Genomic DNA, 17726 nt, shown 5'->3' on the forward strand with positions numbered 1-17726 from the left:
AGGTGAAGTTGTTTGAGCATATAAATAAATTTCCCAAATTGCTCATCCAATTTTTGTCTCATGAATTTTTAGGGGTAGGGGAGCTTGGGTTTCACAATTTCATTCTGTACTCTCACCTCTTTAAGTGTCTCAACCACAACCTCATCCAAAGATGCCCTATTTCCCTCATTCTCAACCAAAGCTTCCTTGGGGACCTCCTTATCTTCACTCTTCCTAGGAAATCTCTCCTCAAGAACCTTACCACTCCTTGTAACAATAGCATTCACGGGTTTCTTAGGATCTAGGCCTTGGGAAGGTAAAGAAGAAGGGCTTTCTTGGTCTTTCATAGCATTAGAAAGTTGAGAAATTTGGTTTTCGATCATTTTGATATGGGTCATCATCTCATTAAATTTCTTGTCACTAACGGCCATGTATTTGTTCAACAACTTGGTTTGATTTTCAATTATTTCCTCTAAATTAGTCATAGAAGAAGAAGGTTGTGAATAGGAATTTTCTCCTTGAGTCTTTGGAACAAATCCGGGTGTAGGACCCCTTAGAGAATTATTTTGAAAATTTCCCTACCTTGATTGTTCCAATTACCCCTATTTTTATTGTGACCATAACCTTGATTATGGTTGCCACTACCTTGGTTATGATTTCCATAACTTTTGTTTTGATTACCATAATTTTGGTTTTGATTTTGGCTACTATAACCTTGATTGTTATAGTTACCACGAGAACCTTGGTTCCCTTGGTTCCTATAAACAACACCTTGGTTATAGTTGTCAAAATTACCTTAGTTTTGGTAATTCCTATTCCATGAACCCTTTGATTATCAACCCTTTGCACATTATTATTTGACACATAGTTCACATGCTCACTCTTATTGTTAATCAAAATCATCACCACATTCCGAAAAAGCATGACGGCAATAACAAGAGTCATGATCATAAGATCAACATGCATCACAAAACAAGCAACCACTAGGCATATTATTTGAGGAAGGAGGGGGTTGAGAGTTAGAAAGAGTACCTCTTCCCTTAATTTTGTAGGAATGATTCGAAGCTTGAGAAGAAGAAGAGCTTTCTAATTTAGCCTTGATTGCGGTCATTTCTTTTCCCAAGTTTTTCATTTGAGAGGATAGGTTGTTGATCGCATTTAGATGGTCTATAGATTACACCAAAGAGCTACTCTTGTTAGTTTAATCCCCTCTCATCATCTTTCCAATCTCTATAGTACTTCACCACATCCTCAATAATGTCCACCACTTCTTCCTCCGTCCTATTCATAGTGGGACCTCCGACTCCCTCATCAAGGCATGATTTTCCTTGGGGACATAGGCCACCGTAGAAAATTTGAATGACTTGATAGGTTAAAATTCTATGGTGGGGACACTCCCTTTGGTACTCCTTATACCTCTCCCATGCTTCGTAATGGCTTTCATTAGGCCTTTGCTTGAACCCTTGAATCAAAGCTCTAGCCTCCGCCGTTTTCTTTTATGGGTAAAAGCGGGACAAGAATTCCTTGGTGACTTCGTCCCATGTTCTTTGGGAGTTTGGCTATACCTCCTTGTCCAACCACTCCAAGGCTCGGCCTAGGAGAGAAAAGAGAAATAACTTTAGCCGGATAAACTCCTTTTACTTTGATAATATTACAATACTTTTCAAACTCTTTAAGATGATTCAACGGACTCTCATTCCTAGCTCTGCTATATTGTCTCCTCTCAATCATGGTGATTATAGCCGGCCTAATTTCGAAATTATTTGCCGGTGTTGTAGGTGGAGCAATTCCACTCTCAAACTTGTACGCACCGGGAATCCCCAATTCTTTCAAAGCAACCCTCGGGTTTTCTCCCATGCCTAGTTATTATTCTTAATATCCTTCTTCGCTTGAGGTACTAAACTCCAAGGACCGACTTGCAATTCTTCTTAAGAGTGTTCTTTCGATTTCCAAGTCAAAAGGCACAATGGATCGATCACGAGCTCTATGCATACAAAACTCAATGAAAATATTAGTAACACGGGTATAAATGTAGCCTAAAGAAACAAAATGATTTTGTGTTTTTCAATTAAAGTGAAGTAGACTAAACAACTAAAGCAAAGCACCAATATCACTCCCCAACAACGGCGCCATTTTGACAAGGGGAAAACTAGGTCGTTATCTAATCTTCTATCAGTCAAACTAAATTTATAAACACTTAACAAACCCTAATACGAGTATAGACGCAAGTCAAGGATCGAACCCAAAGGAACGGTAATGTTCAAGCACTTTCAATTATGCGCCTAAGCTAAGTCAAAGACAAAGGTAAGAGAGAATACTAACAACTAACAAAACAAGCAACCAAGGAAATAAAACACTAGGAACGGGGATCAACAAGTAATCATGTCGATTGCAACAACTTGGAAAGATCAAGTCAATCAAAGGTTGTGAAGACTAATGATAAGAGCAATCAATTAGAATTAAAGAGCTATCTCCTAATAGTTAAGCTAGGGGTCACTATAAATAACAAAATAAGAGAATCACAATCAAAACCAATCGATAATTGCAATTCCTAAATCAATTGGTCGTGTCATTAGCAATTCCAATACAATCTAGCATAATTCTCAAGGCCTAATCGAATTACACACATGCATGCAAACCTTCATTAATAACTTTAATCTCAAGAATTAATCAACACAATTCCCAAATTAAGCACAAATTATCAATCAAGCATGCTTCCCCTTCTCCCTAGCAACTAATCTACTCACTAATTATGGTATAACTCAATAACAAATCACTAGAAATTGCATTATCTACAATATTAACTACAATATCAAATTCAAATCCAAGGAAATCAAACAATCAAACATGAATCTAAGACAAACAAGTAAAGAGATGAACCAACAGAAGAGATTCTCACTAATATTAATGTTTGGAGATGAAGAAATCAGAACTTCATTGAACCAATGTTGTAATACAAATCCAAATCCAAGAACTTCTCTCTAACTTCTCTCTAAATTCTCTCTCTAAAACTAAGCTAATGAAAATTATCTAAAAGTTAGTTTTTAAAAAGTAATTACAAGTGTATCTATAAGCAAAGAAGGAAAACGGTTTCCCAGCGCCCTCTATAAGAAATCCCGAGCCCGCGGAGAAATTGGTACGGAACCCATAACAAACTCCGCGGGCTGTCTAGGCAACACCCGTGCCCGCGGCAAATGCCCTGCTCCCAAAGAGTAATCAGAGGCCCGCGATCTCTCTAATTTGGAGCTTTCTCTCCAATTAACCCACACCCGCGGGGAGCCCTCGGGGTAACCGCGGGGAGTTCCTGGTCGAATTATATTGTTTTGGTGCCACACAACCCGCGCCCGCAGCCTTCAGGACCCGCGCCCGCAGCATCTTGGCAAAAGCTGACGCCCTCGTTCTCCAAGGCCTTTCCAAGCCCTCTCCAAGCCCTCTATAAGTAGATTGCTTCCTCCTTGCTTATTCAATATGGCTCATCTTGATTCCTTTGCAAAGACAACTCCTAGGTACCTACAAAAGCAAACAAAGGAAAGGAATAAAAGGGAAAAAGAGCCAAATAAAAGGAAAACACGAAGAAAACATGAAAAACACAAAGAAAGAAGGAAAAAGAGGAACTAAAGGAATAACGACCAAAAATAAGAGAAGAAAGCATGAAAAAGGGATGAAATCATCCTAAAAGATTACCCTATGAGTTCCATAAATGACACTCATCAACGGTTGTTGGCACGAACTAGGCGTTAGAGCCTAGGACGTGCGTAAAATCTAGGCGTTTGCCGCGAATTAAGAAAATAATAAAAAAAACAAACATTTTCTCCGCCGGTGACTGACTTCCCTTTGTCCTAATTACTCGTCATTATCGCGGCTGTGCAGATCGTGAAATCGGAGGTAAGGAGTTGGTGGTTAAAAGAGGAGGAGGAGGTGGTGGTGGTAGTGGTGGTGGTGGTGGTAGTGATAAAGTGGTTAGTATGAAGATGTAGTAGTGGTGGGTAGTATGAAGAGGGGGGTAATTGAGGGGTAATTTTTTTATCAAAAAAGGGTAAATTTGTAATTTTAGTTTATTTTGCGGGCATTAGTTAGATATTCTAGGGGGACGTTTAGCTTTCCTCATGATAATCCAAACTGACTAAAACCGAGCAACAGTTTCTACACTTTTTCAATTTTCTACTATACTTATTCATTAATCAAATTTAATTTGTGATGCATGTATATATATATTAAATATATTTTTTTATCTTAAACCAATTTTAACATCAATGCCTAAGTTAGAAATCATATAGAAAATTGAGAAAAAGAAAAAAAGAGGAAAAGCAATGCAATTAAAAGGAGAGTAAGAGTAGACCTCAGAAACAAGGATTTTGTTAACATTAGGAGTTTCAATTAATCGGGACCTGACATGAATATTCCAGACTTCTTTTTCATTCCTATCATTTTTGTTAATAGGTAAATCCTTGTTTTCAAAATCAAATCAATAATTTACTAGAGTAATTTAGTAGAGTATTGAACTTCCATAGAAAAATGAAAACAAAATCAGTAGCACAAAATCAAAAAACAACAAATCGATCTACATCTCAAAAGAGAATAATAAGACAAGAAAATCAAGAATAAAAATTTATAAAGAAGAAAAAAACGCAGAAATAATTTATGATTACAAAATAATACAAAAATTCAGACTAAAATTAATAAAAACAGTATAAAATCCCACAAAATCACACCCATATTTCATGACCAAATTCATACCCATGAAGCTAGAAACCCAGAGAGTCAGAAACCCACAAATCCCACAAAATCCCCCATAAACCCTCACAAACCCAGAAAGTCAGAAACACCACCCTCACAAACCCAGAAAATCCCCCACAAAATTTAACTAATTTGAGAGTAAAGAAAAAAAAATTAATGAATTTAAATTGAAAAATCAAAAGAGATTACCATGGTGTTGTATGTGGAAGGAGAAACAATGGAGATGGCGGCGGTTTGTGATGGTTGTCATAAATGGCACCCATTTGATGAGAATTTAGGTTTTTTTTTACCTTCTTTTCATGCCTTTCATGCTTAATAAATGATTAGTTTTATGCTTTTGGTCTTAGTGTTACCTTTCATCTCTTATTTTGTAGCTTTTGTGCATTTATATGGTTTTTCTAGTCTTTTCTCCTTTATTTGCTCTATTTTCGTTGTTGTAGGTATTCTACGAGCTTCGGGTCTTGATATTGGTGATTTACTAAGGTGGAGGAAGCTTTTGAAGCAAGCTCATGGCAATTGGAAAGCTCAAGATGCAAGGAAATGGATTCTCCAAGTTCTAGCTCTTGTGCTCTCATGAATATGGGTTGCTGAACCAACAATCATGTGCTTTTGGGACTTCCTCATTTAGTGTTCATCTCATCATGATTGTGCGTTCATTCGTAGACCTTAGAGAACGCACGAAGCCGTGAGAAGATCTAAGAAACCCAAAATTACACGAGCGCGCAAAGAACGGGCGCAGGCGCGCCACCCCTGCACCACGGGCTCACCTCCCCTTTAGCATGGGCACGCCTTCCGGGGTATTTGCTTGCTCTGTTTTTGTTTTCGCACCCTCCATAAATATCATTGTAACCCGTTTTTTTAGGTAAGTTTAGAAGAAGTAGTATTCTAGTTTTTTTATCATATTCTTAGCTTAGTTGAGAGCTTCTATCTCTAGGTTTAGGGTTAGTTTTAGGAGTAGATTTTAGAGAGAGAAAGTGTGGAATTTTCATGGTGATTGAGAGATTGAAGATTCAATGGTGACAATTGCGTTGAAGATCTTCTCTATTGTCAATGAGCATTTTTACCTTTATCTCATTTTATTGCTTTGTTTAATTTCATATTTGTTGGTTTGATTTTGATGTTTGATTGTTGATTAGTGTAGTTGGTTTTCATGTATTGTTGATTCTTTATTTCTTTAGTTGTTAGTTGATTAGATGATGATGTTTGAGTAGTTGTTTGCTGGGAATTGGGTGAAACTTGTATGATAGATTGATTGTTCTTAATTTGGGGACTGCGTTGATTAATTGTTGAAATTAAAGTGATTAATTGAAGTTTGCATGTGTGTAATTCGATTAGGCCTTGAGAATTATGCTAGATTGCATCGTAGTTTTTAATGATACGGGCCATTGATTTAGGAATTGCAATTTTTGATTGAGCTTGATTAGTGATGCTCCTAATTAGAGTCTCTCGTAGTTGGCACTAGTTGACCTCTAGGAGATAGCTTGTTAACTCTTTTGATTGATCTTTCCATTAGTCTTCACAACCATTGACTTGCATGTATTTTCGAGTTGCTACAATTGTCATGATTGCTTGTAGAACCCGTTCCTAGTGCTTTATTTGTTGGATTTCTTTGTTTGTTAGTTGTTAGTGTTCTCTCTTTATCTTTGTCTTTTACCTAGCTTAGGCACATAATTGAGAGCGCTTGAACATTACCGTTTCTTTGGGTTCGATCCTTAACTTGCCTCTACACTATTATATAGGTTTGTTAAGTGTTTATAAATTTAGTTTGATCGAGGGAGGATTAATTTCAACGACCTAGTTTTTCCCCTCGTCAAAATGGCGTCATTACCGGGGAACGATGTCTATGTTCGAGTGTTTTTTATTGCTTTAGTCAAGGTCTTTGTATTGATTTTTCTTTTGTTTGATTTTTGTTTACTTTGTAAAAAATGGCATGTCTATCATTTCCTCAATATAACAATAAGCCTTTTTGTGAATATTTCCATAGACTTGAGGGATTTTCTTGACTATCATTGTTGTAGTCTTTGGAAGGCTTGTGAGATTCCTTATTTGGTTTAAATGAACAAACTAGGAATAATGTTGAATGCATGCATAATGGTAGAATTAGAGAATTGTCAATTGATGATGCTTGGGATTTTTATGTTTAGTTCCCTTGGGATGTTCATAATAGGGGTAATCATGTTTCTAATTTTGATGTGCAATGTGTTAATTCTCCTAATGCTAGCATGATTTCCCATGATGTATCACATGATCCCATTAGTGAACCTAGAACAAATGCTTCGAATTCTATTTCCTCTTTTGTTCATGATAATGAGGTGCATGCTCAAGTTGACAAATCTCATATGTTTGATTGTGCCCGCACTCCCCAATGTGATGTATATGCTCATGATTTCAATGTTGATTCTTCAAATCTTGGTTCTACTTCTTCTTCTCTTGTTGAGCCTTAATCTTTTACACCTTTTGAATCTCTTATTGCTACTTTAGAAACTCAAATTAGGCATATTGAACTTAGTGATGATCTTGGGCCTAAAAAGGAGTCAATTCTAAATTCTTTAAGAAGTCAATTGGAGGTGATGAAAAAAATTGTGGAGCATCTTGAGGAGGGAAGAAAGAGAGGTAAAGAGCTAGAAAGCCAATTGTCATCTTTAATGCTTGTTCGTGAAAAATCTCTATCCAATGTGTGTGTTGAGGGTGATGATGATAATTTTGAGCAACCAAGAGAGTGTGAGGATCCAATTGGTGAGCATATGAGTGATGGTGAAGGAGTTAAGAATGAAGAGAGCATTGAATTTGAAAATCCTAACCCTCTTTCCCATCTTGATGAGCCTCAAGTTTATGTTTGTGAGCCTTCAATCTATGAATACATAGACTCTTTTGAGGTAATGTCCCATTTGTTTTGTGAGATTCATATGAAGATTTATAGATTCTTGGATGAGTTCATCGAGAAAGCTTATTGGGATTTAGATGATTTTACGATTACTCTACCTCCACTCATGCACGGTTTTGAGGACTTAGGATTTGAGATAGTTGAAGGAAAGGTTGTTTATTGTGGTGCATAGGAGGATGAGGTTGATTCCCTTGGAGTTTTTGAGCTTGAGGGAGATATATATTGTGAGAGATCTTCATTTAAGGACTCTAAGATTGATTTTCATGCTCTCATTGGAGATGTGAGATCTTGTGTTGAGGGAGTAGCTACCCCTTTGCCTATTTCTCATACCCCTTTTTCTCAAAGGTTTGACAACATCCCTTCTTGCCCTATTTTTTTCCCTTCCTATCTCAAGAGCCTATTGGGGACCGCCTTATCTATAATGATCATAATGTCCCTCATTCGTCTATTGTTGAGGAAAAGGGTGATGTTCCTAAAAATATTTTAGTGAGGAGGATTTGCTTTTTTCTTTTTCTTTCCCTTCTTTTATTCCCCCTTCTTCTTCTTATTTTCTTGTTTATCCTTTTGAACCCTCTTCTTCTTTCTTTTGGCATCTACCTTCTCACTTGAGTGCAACAATCTTGTTGCATATTCTTATCCCGTCATTTGCCTACTGTTTATCTTATGAAATGATTAGTAGTGCATTTGACAAGATCTTGTGTGGAATAAATTATTATTTTTTAGAGCGGTCAAGCTTGGACCTTAAGCAAGCCTTTCTCGGGAAGTAACCCGTGTTTAATTGCTTTCATTTTCTTTTCTTTTTAGAATAGATTTTCTCTCATGGAAATGTTTGTGTGCCTTTTGCTAGGTACATGACTTCATATAATTTGGTGCTTCAATTTGGATCAAGAATCAAGGAAGTTTGACTTCTAATTTTGCTAGCATATGGAAGGCAAGGTTCAACTCTTGAGGAAATTTGCTTTGAAAGGTTTAATTGGGTAATTTGCGGGTATTTACACCCACCTCATATCCGGTAATATCCTTCCTTGCTCTTTCTCAGGTGGGTGATGACGTTTGATATATGTTGGTTTGTTAGATTGATCTTCTTGTTTTCCCCTACCATGGTTTCTATGATTTATGTTTGAGTATATTGTCTCATTCAAGCTTCGGAGAAGGTATTCTATCATGTTTGATGGGATTTTGATTCATGTATGCTATGCATCTTTGTATATGCTTTTCCAAGTTCTATATCTTGCATTAGCGGCATGGATCCTGGACTATTGAGGACCTAATCTTTAATCTTGACTCATCATTCTCAAACACGAGACCGAACCATCCAGGGAGGAAAAAGGCATTTTTTTAGGGTTGTAATTTTTATTTTCCTAGGATAATCTTTATTTTTAGTTCATTGGGTTTACATTTGCCTTCTTGCTAACCATTTGAGCCTTTTCCCTTCTTTTCAAGCAACATCTTTAGAATTTTGAGCCTTTTGTTTCTTTTTGTTCCATTTTCTGGTTTTTGTGAATCAAATGGTCATGTTCTTGGAGTTTGTGGTATATAAGTATGGATATTGGTTCCTTTTGTAAGCAAGCTTGTCTTGTGTATATTTTGTGAATAATTGCAAATGTGTGATAGAAAAAGCCGTCCAAAGTTAAAAAAAGGCAACGACATAATAAATGCAAAGTTGTGAAAGCCGTCCAAAGTTAAAAGAGGCGAGGACAATTGCTTTGCTTATATGCATTAAAAAAAAGGTGAAAATGAGGAAATTCAAAAATATTTTGATGTGATTCTTTTCCCCTTTTCAAGCGTTGAGGACAATGCCTCCTTGAAAGCTTGGGGGAGAAGCGTTTACCCTTTTAGTATATATGTTTGTGAGTATAGCTTTGAATAAGCTTGGGGGTGTTAGTTTGCTTCTGTTTGGTGACTACTTGATTGTGATTCTAAAAAAGGGCCTGTTCTTTGCTTCACTATTAGGGCTACCGCCAAATTTTTAAATTTTAGCCTACCCTCAACCTTTTGCCTTTACGTTACAACCATTGGGAAAGACCTTTTGACCTAGAGGTTGAGTCACATTTCGAGGGAGGGAATTATGAGTTAAAGCCTAAGGAAAGGGGATGAAAAGTGAAGATGTCAAGAAACCTCAAATGTATTTGTTTTTCCGGTTCCTTCGAGAAACTATAGAGACGCTCACTAAAAAGTAGGTTTGAAGCTAATTAGGAGAATGTGCTAAAATGTTTTGAGATGAAAGTGGATTGCATTTCTTTAGTTCTCTATGCTTAGCATATCCTATGTTTCAATCAACCTTAGATATCTTAGAACGTGCAATCCCTTACTTGTTTAGAAAGATTTGCATTCATTTATGCTTGTAGATTTGGAAAAGTACTTTCATGAACATTTGTTTGCTTTTCTTGTATTTTGCTTCCTTTTTTCATCCTTTGCCTTGTTTGTATTATTACGAGAGTTATAGGTTAATCTCTTAGGAAACCTTTACGAGAGAATCACTCGTCCTCTAGGGCGATCTAGGGGTTTAAATGGCTTTTCTTTATTTGCTAAAATTTACCGTGATTCCTACGAAAGTGAGTTAGTGTATATTCTTGTCTCTTCTCTTCTTTTTGTTTGTTTGAATAAGCTCATCATTTCTCCCTTGGTTTTGTTTTGCTCGAGGAAGAGCAAAAGATGAGATTGGGAGTATTTGATGGTTATCCTAAATGGCACCTATTTGATGAGCATTTAGGTTGTTTTTACCTTTTTTTATTGCTTTCATGCTTAATAAATGCTTAGTTTTATTCTTTTGGTCTTAGTCTTACCTTTCCTCTCTTATTTTGTAGCTTTTGTGCATTTCTATGGTTTTTCTAGTCTTTTCTCCTTTATTTGCTCTATTTTCATGGTTGTAGGTATTGTACGAGGTTCAGGTCTTGATATTAATTGGTTATTTACTAAGGTGAAGGAAGCTTTTGGAGCAAGCTCATGGCAATTGGAAAGCTCGAGATGCAAGGAAGTGGATTCTCCAAGTTCTAGCTCTTGCGCTCTCAAGCCATGCTCTCATGAATATTGGGTGTTGAACACACAATCATGTGCTTTTGGGACTGCCTCACTTAGTGTTCATCATCGTCATGATTGTGTGTTCATTGAAAGACCTTAGCGAACGCAAGAAGTCGCGAGAAGATCGAAGAAACCCAGAAAGACGCGGGCGCGGGCGCGCCACCTACAGCGCAGGCGCGCACTCCTGTAGCGCGGGCGCGCCTCCCTTGCAGCGCAGGCGTGCCTTCCTGGGTATTTTCTTGCTCGGTTTTTTTTTTCGCGCCCTCTATAAATATCATTGTAACCTGATTTTTGGGGAAAGTTTAGAAGAAGAATTGTTCTAGTTTTTTATCATATTCTTATCTTAGTTGAGTGCTTCTCTCTCTAGGTTACAGGTTAGTTTTAGGAGTAGATTTTAGAGAGAGAAAGTGTGGAATTTTAAAGGTGATTGAGAGATTGAAGATTCAATGGTGACAATTCGTGCTGTCAAATTTCAAATCAAAACCGTTTAACTGCCCGAAACCAACCGACCCAAATGAGAACCGAACCGATTAAAAATCAATTTTGTAAAACCAAAAACCGACCAAACCGTATATTATTAAAATCGAAATCAAACCGATCCGAATAATGTAAAACTGTATAAGAACTGAACCCATTAACAAACTGAACCAGTTCTAAATCGAACTGAAATCAAACCGAACCGAACCGTTTCCAACCCGAAACCCTTTTAACTGAGGTAAAAACCGTTTACACCGAACCGTTAACAAACTGCAACCCGTTTGCACCGAACCGTTTATAAATCGAACCACTTACAAACCGAATCGTCTATAAATCAAACTGTAATTTCGATCTCACAAAAACAAATCAAATCATGATTATGACACATCAATTAGATGATTGAATAAGAAGAAGCTAATTATATGGTAGTAAAACAATGATAATTCATTAATACACTAAACTTTTATAATCTACGTTACTTCGTAATAAAATAGTAACATCAGTATGACTAAACTTGCAAATAACATGATACGTATTTTAAAAATCGATGAGAATTTGTATATAATATAATGCCTAATGCCTAAATATGAAGTGATGAAGTTTCGACTTGATATAAAACTTGTTAACTAACAAAAGGTTAGTTAGAAAGTACTATGAAAATTTCAAACCACAAACGTTTAACTACTCGAATCCTAAGTACCCAATTAAAAACTAACTCTTTGAAATAAAAAACCTTTCTGAACCATAATTTAGTAAACGTGAAATGGAACTGATCTGAATAATATAACGTCAAATCTTATAAAAAGCAAACCCGTTAACAAACCAAACAAAAATAAAACTGAACCGAAAAAGAACCGAATCGCTTCTAACTCAAAACCGTTTCCAACCCGATACTGTTTAAACCGGTATAAAAATCGTTTACACCGAACCGTTAACAAACCTCAACCCGGCTGTATCGAACCGTTTACAACCTGAACCGAATTAAAACCGCTCAAGAATAAACCGAATCAAACCGATAACTATTTAAACCGAACAGAAACCGACCCGCGATACATTTAAACCGATTTCAAACTGACCCGATTTAATACCGAACCGATTTCAAATCGAACCAAACCCTAACTGTCAAACCGTTTTGACAGAGCTAGTGACAATTGTATTAAAGATATTCTCTATTATAAATGAGCATTTTTAACTCTATCTCATTTTATTGCTTTGTTTGATTTCATATTTGTTGGTTTGATTTTGATGTTTGATTGTTGATTAGTGTAGTTTTTCATATATTGTTGATTCTTGATTTCTTTAATTGTTAGTTGATTAGATGATGATGTTTGAGTAGTTGTTTCTTAGGAATTGGGTGACACTTGTATGATTAATTGATTGTGCTTAATTTGGGGATTGTGTTGATTAATTGTTTAGATTAAAGTGATTAATTGAAGTTTGCATCTGTGTAATTCGATTAGGCCTTGAGAGTTATGCTAGATTGCATTGTAGTTTTTGATGATCCGGACCATAGATTTAGGAATTGCAATTGTTGATTGAGCTTGATTAGTGATGTTCCTAGTTAGAGTCTCTCGTAGTTGGCGCTAGTTTAACCTCTCGGATATAGCTTGTTGACTCTCTTGATTGAGCTAGCCATTAGTCTTCACAACCATTGAATTGCATGTATTTTTTAGTTGCTACAATTGTCATGATTGCTTGTTGGTCCCGTTCTTAATACTTTATTTGTTTGGTTTCTTTGTTTGTTAGTTGTATTGTTCTCTCTTTATCTTTGTCTTCGACCTAGCTTACGCACATAATTGAGAGCGTTTGAACATTACCGTTCCTTTGAGTTCTATCCTTGACTTGTCTCTATACTTGTATATAGGTTTGCTAAGTGTTTATAAATTTAGTTTGATCAAGGGAGGATTAGTTTCAACGACCTAGTTTTTCCCTCGTCAGTCTGATGTTGAGATGAAGATTGTCAATAATTACTAAGGAAGAAGAATGAAATAGTACATGAAATTGAAGTAAAATTGTAAAATTACATTGCTTTATATCTGTCACTCTAAGTTCACCTATGCTTTGCACAGAAGAAGAGCTGGAATAACTTCTTAGTCTCTATTGCTTACATTGATCCTGCAAATTGTAAGGCTTCAGTAAACCTACTCTTTTTTTTTTTTTCCTTCCTAAACTTCTACATACTGTTCTAACCTCCTCAATTACTTACAATTGAAACTGATCTCCAGCCCGGAGCTCAATACAAGTACGAGGTGTGTATTGTTATCTTTACATGTTTAACTTAAAAGCCTTTTTTTTTTTTTTGTCGCGTCCCTTCTAATGTTATCCATCTAAACTTTACATGGCTTTAGCTACTTTGGATCATATTGGTGGCATCTTGCGCTGCCCTCATCATTCAGTTTATGGCAGCTAATCTTGGTGTTGTTAAAGGTATGTCCTCTTATACGACTATGCATCTATTATGGCTCTCCATGCTCGTTACATAACAATTAGCTCCTGACTTTCAGGGAAGAATTTGGCAGAACATTGTAGATTTGAGTACACAAAAGTTCCAAATTTTATTTTATGGATTTTGGCTGAAATCGCAATAGTAGCTTGCGATATTCCTGAAGGTTTGAATCTCATTTTACTTTAATATGAATATCTGATAAGCTAACTAACATGTTTTACAGCAGACTACCTAACTAATGACTCGAGATGTGTGTAAATATTTAGTATCTTGCCTAGCTGGTACTTGTTTTGATTACATTGTTTTTTTTGCTACCTCTTAACATAATTTTCTTTTTTGCTTCTAGTTATTGGAAATGCATTTGCATTGAATATGCTTTTCAAAATTACTGTTTGGGCTGGTCTTAGCACTCTGGTTCTATTTGTACTACAACAATATGGGGTGTGTAAATAGATCCTCCGTATTCGTTGCTATGGAGCAATGAGCATATTGCAATTCTTGCTTATATAATCTGAATTGTTCTAATCTTTCTTATTTTTGGGTGCGCAAGCTTGAGTTCTTGATTACTTTTTTGGTTCTTACTATTGCTGCATGCTTTCTTGTGGAGCTTGGATATACAAACGTATTGCATGGGCTTTTTGTGCCTCAACTCAAAGGAGATGGTGCAACTGGCCTTGCCATTTCCTTAATTGTAGCTATGGTTATGCCGTAAGTTTAAATAATAGTCAAACTTGAGCTCTGTTGAATGTCCCCAATTCCCCATTGTATTAATTTTCGTGATCATATACTGTGTTCCTGCTTCAAAAGGTGTCTGACTCTGATAATGATTTCTTGATTCAGACACAATCCCTTTCAAAAACATGGCACCAGAGCTGTATGAGGATCTATAAGATCTTTCATATTCTTAATCTACTACGTAATAGAAACTTGTTTAAATTTTCATGTTGTATTACAAAGTTTATTTATATAGTAGCTTTTGACTCATGTTAGGGAGTTATTGTTAAGTCAATTTGGACATTTGTGAAAGTTTTAATAATTCAATTTTACATTTTTTAGTATTGAATAATTATAATAGTAATTAAACTTTGGCATCATAGCAGACTAGCAAGTATAACACGCTGCATATTTTTTTTTTTATTTGGGTTCAATTGTATTCGTAACGGGCGGTTTAAATGCCCTTTACAAATAAAGTGTTATTCATAACGGGCAGTCAAGCTGTCCGTTACTAATAACAGGTTATTCGTAACGGGCAGTCAAACTCTTCGTTACAAATAACGGGTTATTTGTAACGGGCGGTAAAACTGTCCGTTACAAATAACGGGTTATTCGTAAAGCGTAGTCAAACTTTCCGTTACAGATAACGGGTTATTCGTAACAGGCAGTCAAACTGTCCGTTATAGATAACAAGTTATTCGTAACCGGCGGTCAAACTGTCCGTTACATATAACCGGTTATTCGTAACGGGCGGTCAAACTGTCCGTTACCAATAACGGGTTATTCGTAACGGGCAGTAATACTGCCCGTTACGAATAACCCGTTTTATGTAACGGACAACACCCATTACAAATAACATATCCTATCTGTAACGGCAACATACGTAACGCCTGCTGCCCGTTACGGATAGGCTGTTTTTTACCGTTTCGAATAGCTATTTTTCCACTAGTGTGAGTTGTTTAAGTACAACTTAGCATTCTATGACATGTTCTTCATGATAATCATCATTGTCCATATTCGTTTGATCATGTTTGACACCTCCGTATCCCTAGCATTGTTTATCTTTTGTTTTATCCTTTTTACCTTTCTTTCTTTATTGCTTTAGTTTACTTAATAAAAGAAAACCAACAAAAATATTCTCCAATCTACTATTGCATTAGTGGATTTGATGTTTAACTTGTGTGCTTCCTCGTGGTTTAACCGTATACTTACCACTAACTAGTTTAGTGAAGGTCTAGGTTAATAAATATTCAATTTGATTAGGTTAGTAGATTCAAAAACCTACTTTACCCCGATCAAATTTTGGCGCCGTTGCTGGGGAGTCGGCTTGTTTTGCATGTATTTTTTCTATTGTTAGAGTCATTTTATTTGCTTTACTTTTTTTTTTGCTTGCTCTATCCTACTTGTCATTGCTAATTTTTTGCTTAGCTTTGGTGGATGCTTAGGAGATCTCAAGGTCCGCCCACACATAATATTGACCACGAGATCGATCAAACTTTGAGACAAGTCCGTATGCTTTATCAAGAAGAGGGAAAAGATCTTTTTTTTAATGTGGATAATGGGAGTGACTCTTGTTCTTCAAGTGCTCAAAGTGAGACAATGGCGCAAGAAGAGGATGAAGTGTTTTTTTCTTGAGTTTAGGAATTTGGAGGATTACGAGCTCACGAGAGGGATTTTGCTTCCCGTCACGAAAACCAACTTTACCATTCATCCCCAATACACAAGGATGGTAGAAGGGGAGCAATTTTTGGGTTCTCCAAGTGAAGATCCCATTGGGCACCTTAATAGATTCCCTGAGCTATGTGCCATGATTCAAACCAATCAAGTTTTGCAAGAGTACATCCGAATGCATCTATTTTCACAATCTCTTTCGGGTAGAGCTAAGAAGTGGCTCAAGCAAGTGAGGCCAAATTCTCTCACAACATTGAGAGAGATAGTCAAGGCATTAGTCTTGAAGAGATTATTCCGAGGAAAAGACCATTGACATGAGGAGGAAGATTGCATCATTTGAACCAAAAACAGATGAGAGTCTTAGTGAAGCTTGGGAAAGGTTCAAGGAGTTGGTATAAGCATGTACTGATCATGAATACAATAAAAGCTTGCTCATGCGATTCTTCTATGATGGATTGGAACCAATGTCTAGAGCTAACTTGGATGTTGGGGCGGGTGGAAAATTGATCAAGATCCTCCAAAATCAAGTTGAGGCAACAATCGAAGAAGAAGAGAAGAACTATTCTTAGGGTGGTAGAAGGATAAATTCACCGAAGAAAGGAAGGATGTATGAGTTAGAGAAGGGTGATCAATTACAACATCAAAATGAGGTTTTGACCAAGGGGCTTGCAAAGTTGAATGCAAGTGTTAATGGTGAGGAAAGCTCTTCTCAAGTCAATTCTTTCTCATGTCAAAATTGTGGTGGTACAAATCATGATACATCTTATTGTGGAGGCTTGAGCCCCAAACATGTTGCGGCTTACAACACAAGGCAAGATGGATTTAGGGGAAGTGGCACTAGTAGAAAAAATCAAAAAGGAACCCCCTAATTGCCACCGATTCAGTCCAAATCGGTGGAAAAAATGGGCTAAAAAATTGGCGGCCTAATGAACCAATATATATGGCATCGGTTCACTACAAACCGGTGGCTAAAACACAAAGCCCACCTGTTCAAAGTGAACCGGTGCAATTTATTATTAAAAAAAAAACCCCACCCCTTAAATCCCTCCAAACCCTAAGATCTCACTCCTCTCAGCCGCGCCTCTATCCTCCTCTTTCTTTCTCTTTATCTCTCCTCGATCTCCTCCTCTTTCCTTCTCTTGCTCAACGCTCACCCCATCTTTCTCATCTCCTTCTACCACGAGCTCTTGAATTCGATTTCCACCACGAAGAACACCACAAAGACATGCAACACCATTTTACGAGTTTTTAATCGATTTTAATTCGGTTTTTTTTATTTTATTCGATTTAAATTTGATTTTTTTTATTTTAATCGATTTTTATTAGATTTTTTTTTTATTTTAATTGATTTTAATTCGATTTTAATTTTTTTTATTTTTCCCGAGATCTTGAATTTGATTTCCATTTCTGGTTTTTTCTAGTTCTGATTTTTTTTCTCGATTTCAATTTTTTTTCGATTATGATTTTTTTTTCGATTTTTGTTTTTTTTTTCCCATTTCAATTCGATTTTAATTAGTTTTTTTTATCGATTTTGATTTTTTTCAATTTCTTGGTTTCTTTTTCTAATTCAATTTTTTTTTTCGATTTTGATTTTTTTTTATTTCGAATTTGATTTTTTGGTTTTTCGAATTCTGGGTTTTTGTTTCTATTTCAATTATGATTTTGTTTTTCGATTTTTGGGTTTTTTTTTCCGATTTTAATAGATTTGAATTTCTGTTTTTTTTTCTCCAGGTTTGAATTTCTGCCTTTTTTTTTAGGTTTGAATTTCTGGTTTTTTTTTTTAATTGGTGCAGGTAC

General features: G+C 36.2%; 1 protein-coding gene across 1 annotated transcript; it reads left to right on the plus strand.

Annotated features, from left to right (window-relative positions):
- The first annotated feature begins 7460 nt into the window (after positions 1-7460).
- Positions 7461-14256, plus strand: LOC110690319 (metal transporter Nramp6-like). The gene is made up of 6 exons (XM_021867144.1): positions 7461-7751; positions 13168-13233; positions 13447-13525; positions 13603-13707; positions 13891-13985; positions 14095-14256. The coding sequence occupies exons 1-6, from the start codon at positions 7461-7463 to the stop codon at positions 14254-14256; spliced, it is 798 nt and encodes a 265-aa protein (XP_021722836.1).
- Positions 14257-17726: the final 3470 nt, after the last annotated feature.

Source organism: Chenopodium quinoa, unplaced genomic scaffold (genome assembly GCF_001683475.1).
Source record: "Chenopodium quinoa cultivar QQ74 unplaced genomic scaffold, ASM168347v1, whole genome shotgun sequence".
Taxonomy (NCBI): Eukaryota; Viridiplantae; Streptophyta; class Magnoliopsida; order Caryophyllales; family Amaranthaceae; genus Chenopodium; species Chenopodium quinoa.

Coding starts and splice junctions, on each gene's coding strand:
- LOC110690319 (XM_021867144.1), top strand. CDS start 7,461: ATGAGTGATGGTGAAGGAGTTAAGAATGAAGAGAGCATTGAATTTGAA. Junction 7,752..13,167: donor TTGAGATAGTTGAAGGAAAG/GTTGTTTATTGT, acceptor TGCTTTGCACAG/AAGAAGAGCTGGAATAACTT. Junction 13,986..14,094: donor TTGTACTACAACAATATGGG/GTGTGTAAATAG, acceptor TGGGTGCGCAAG/CTTGAGTTCTTGATTACTTT.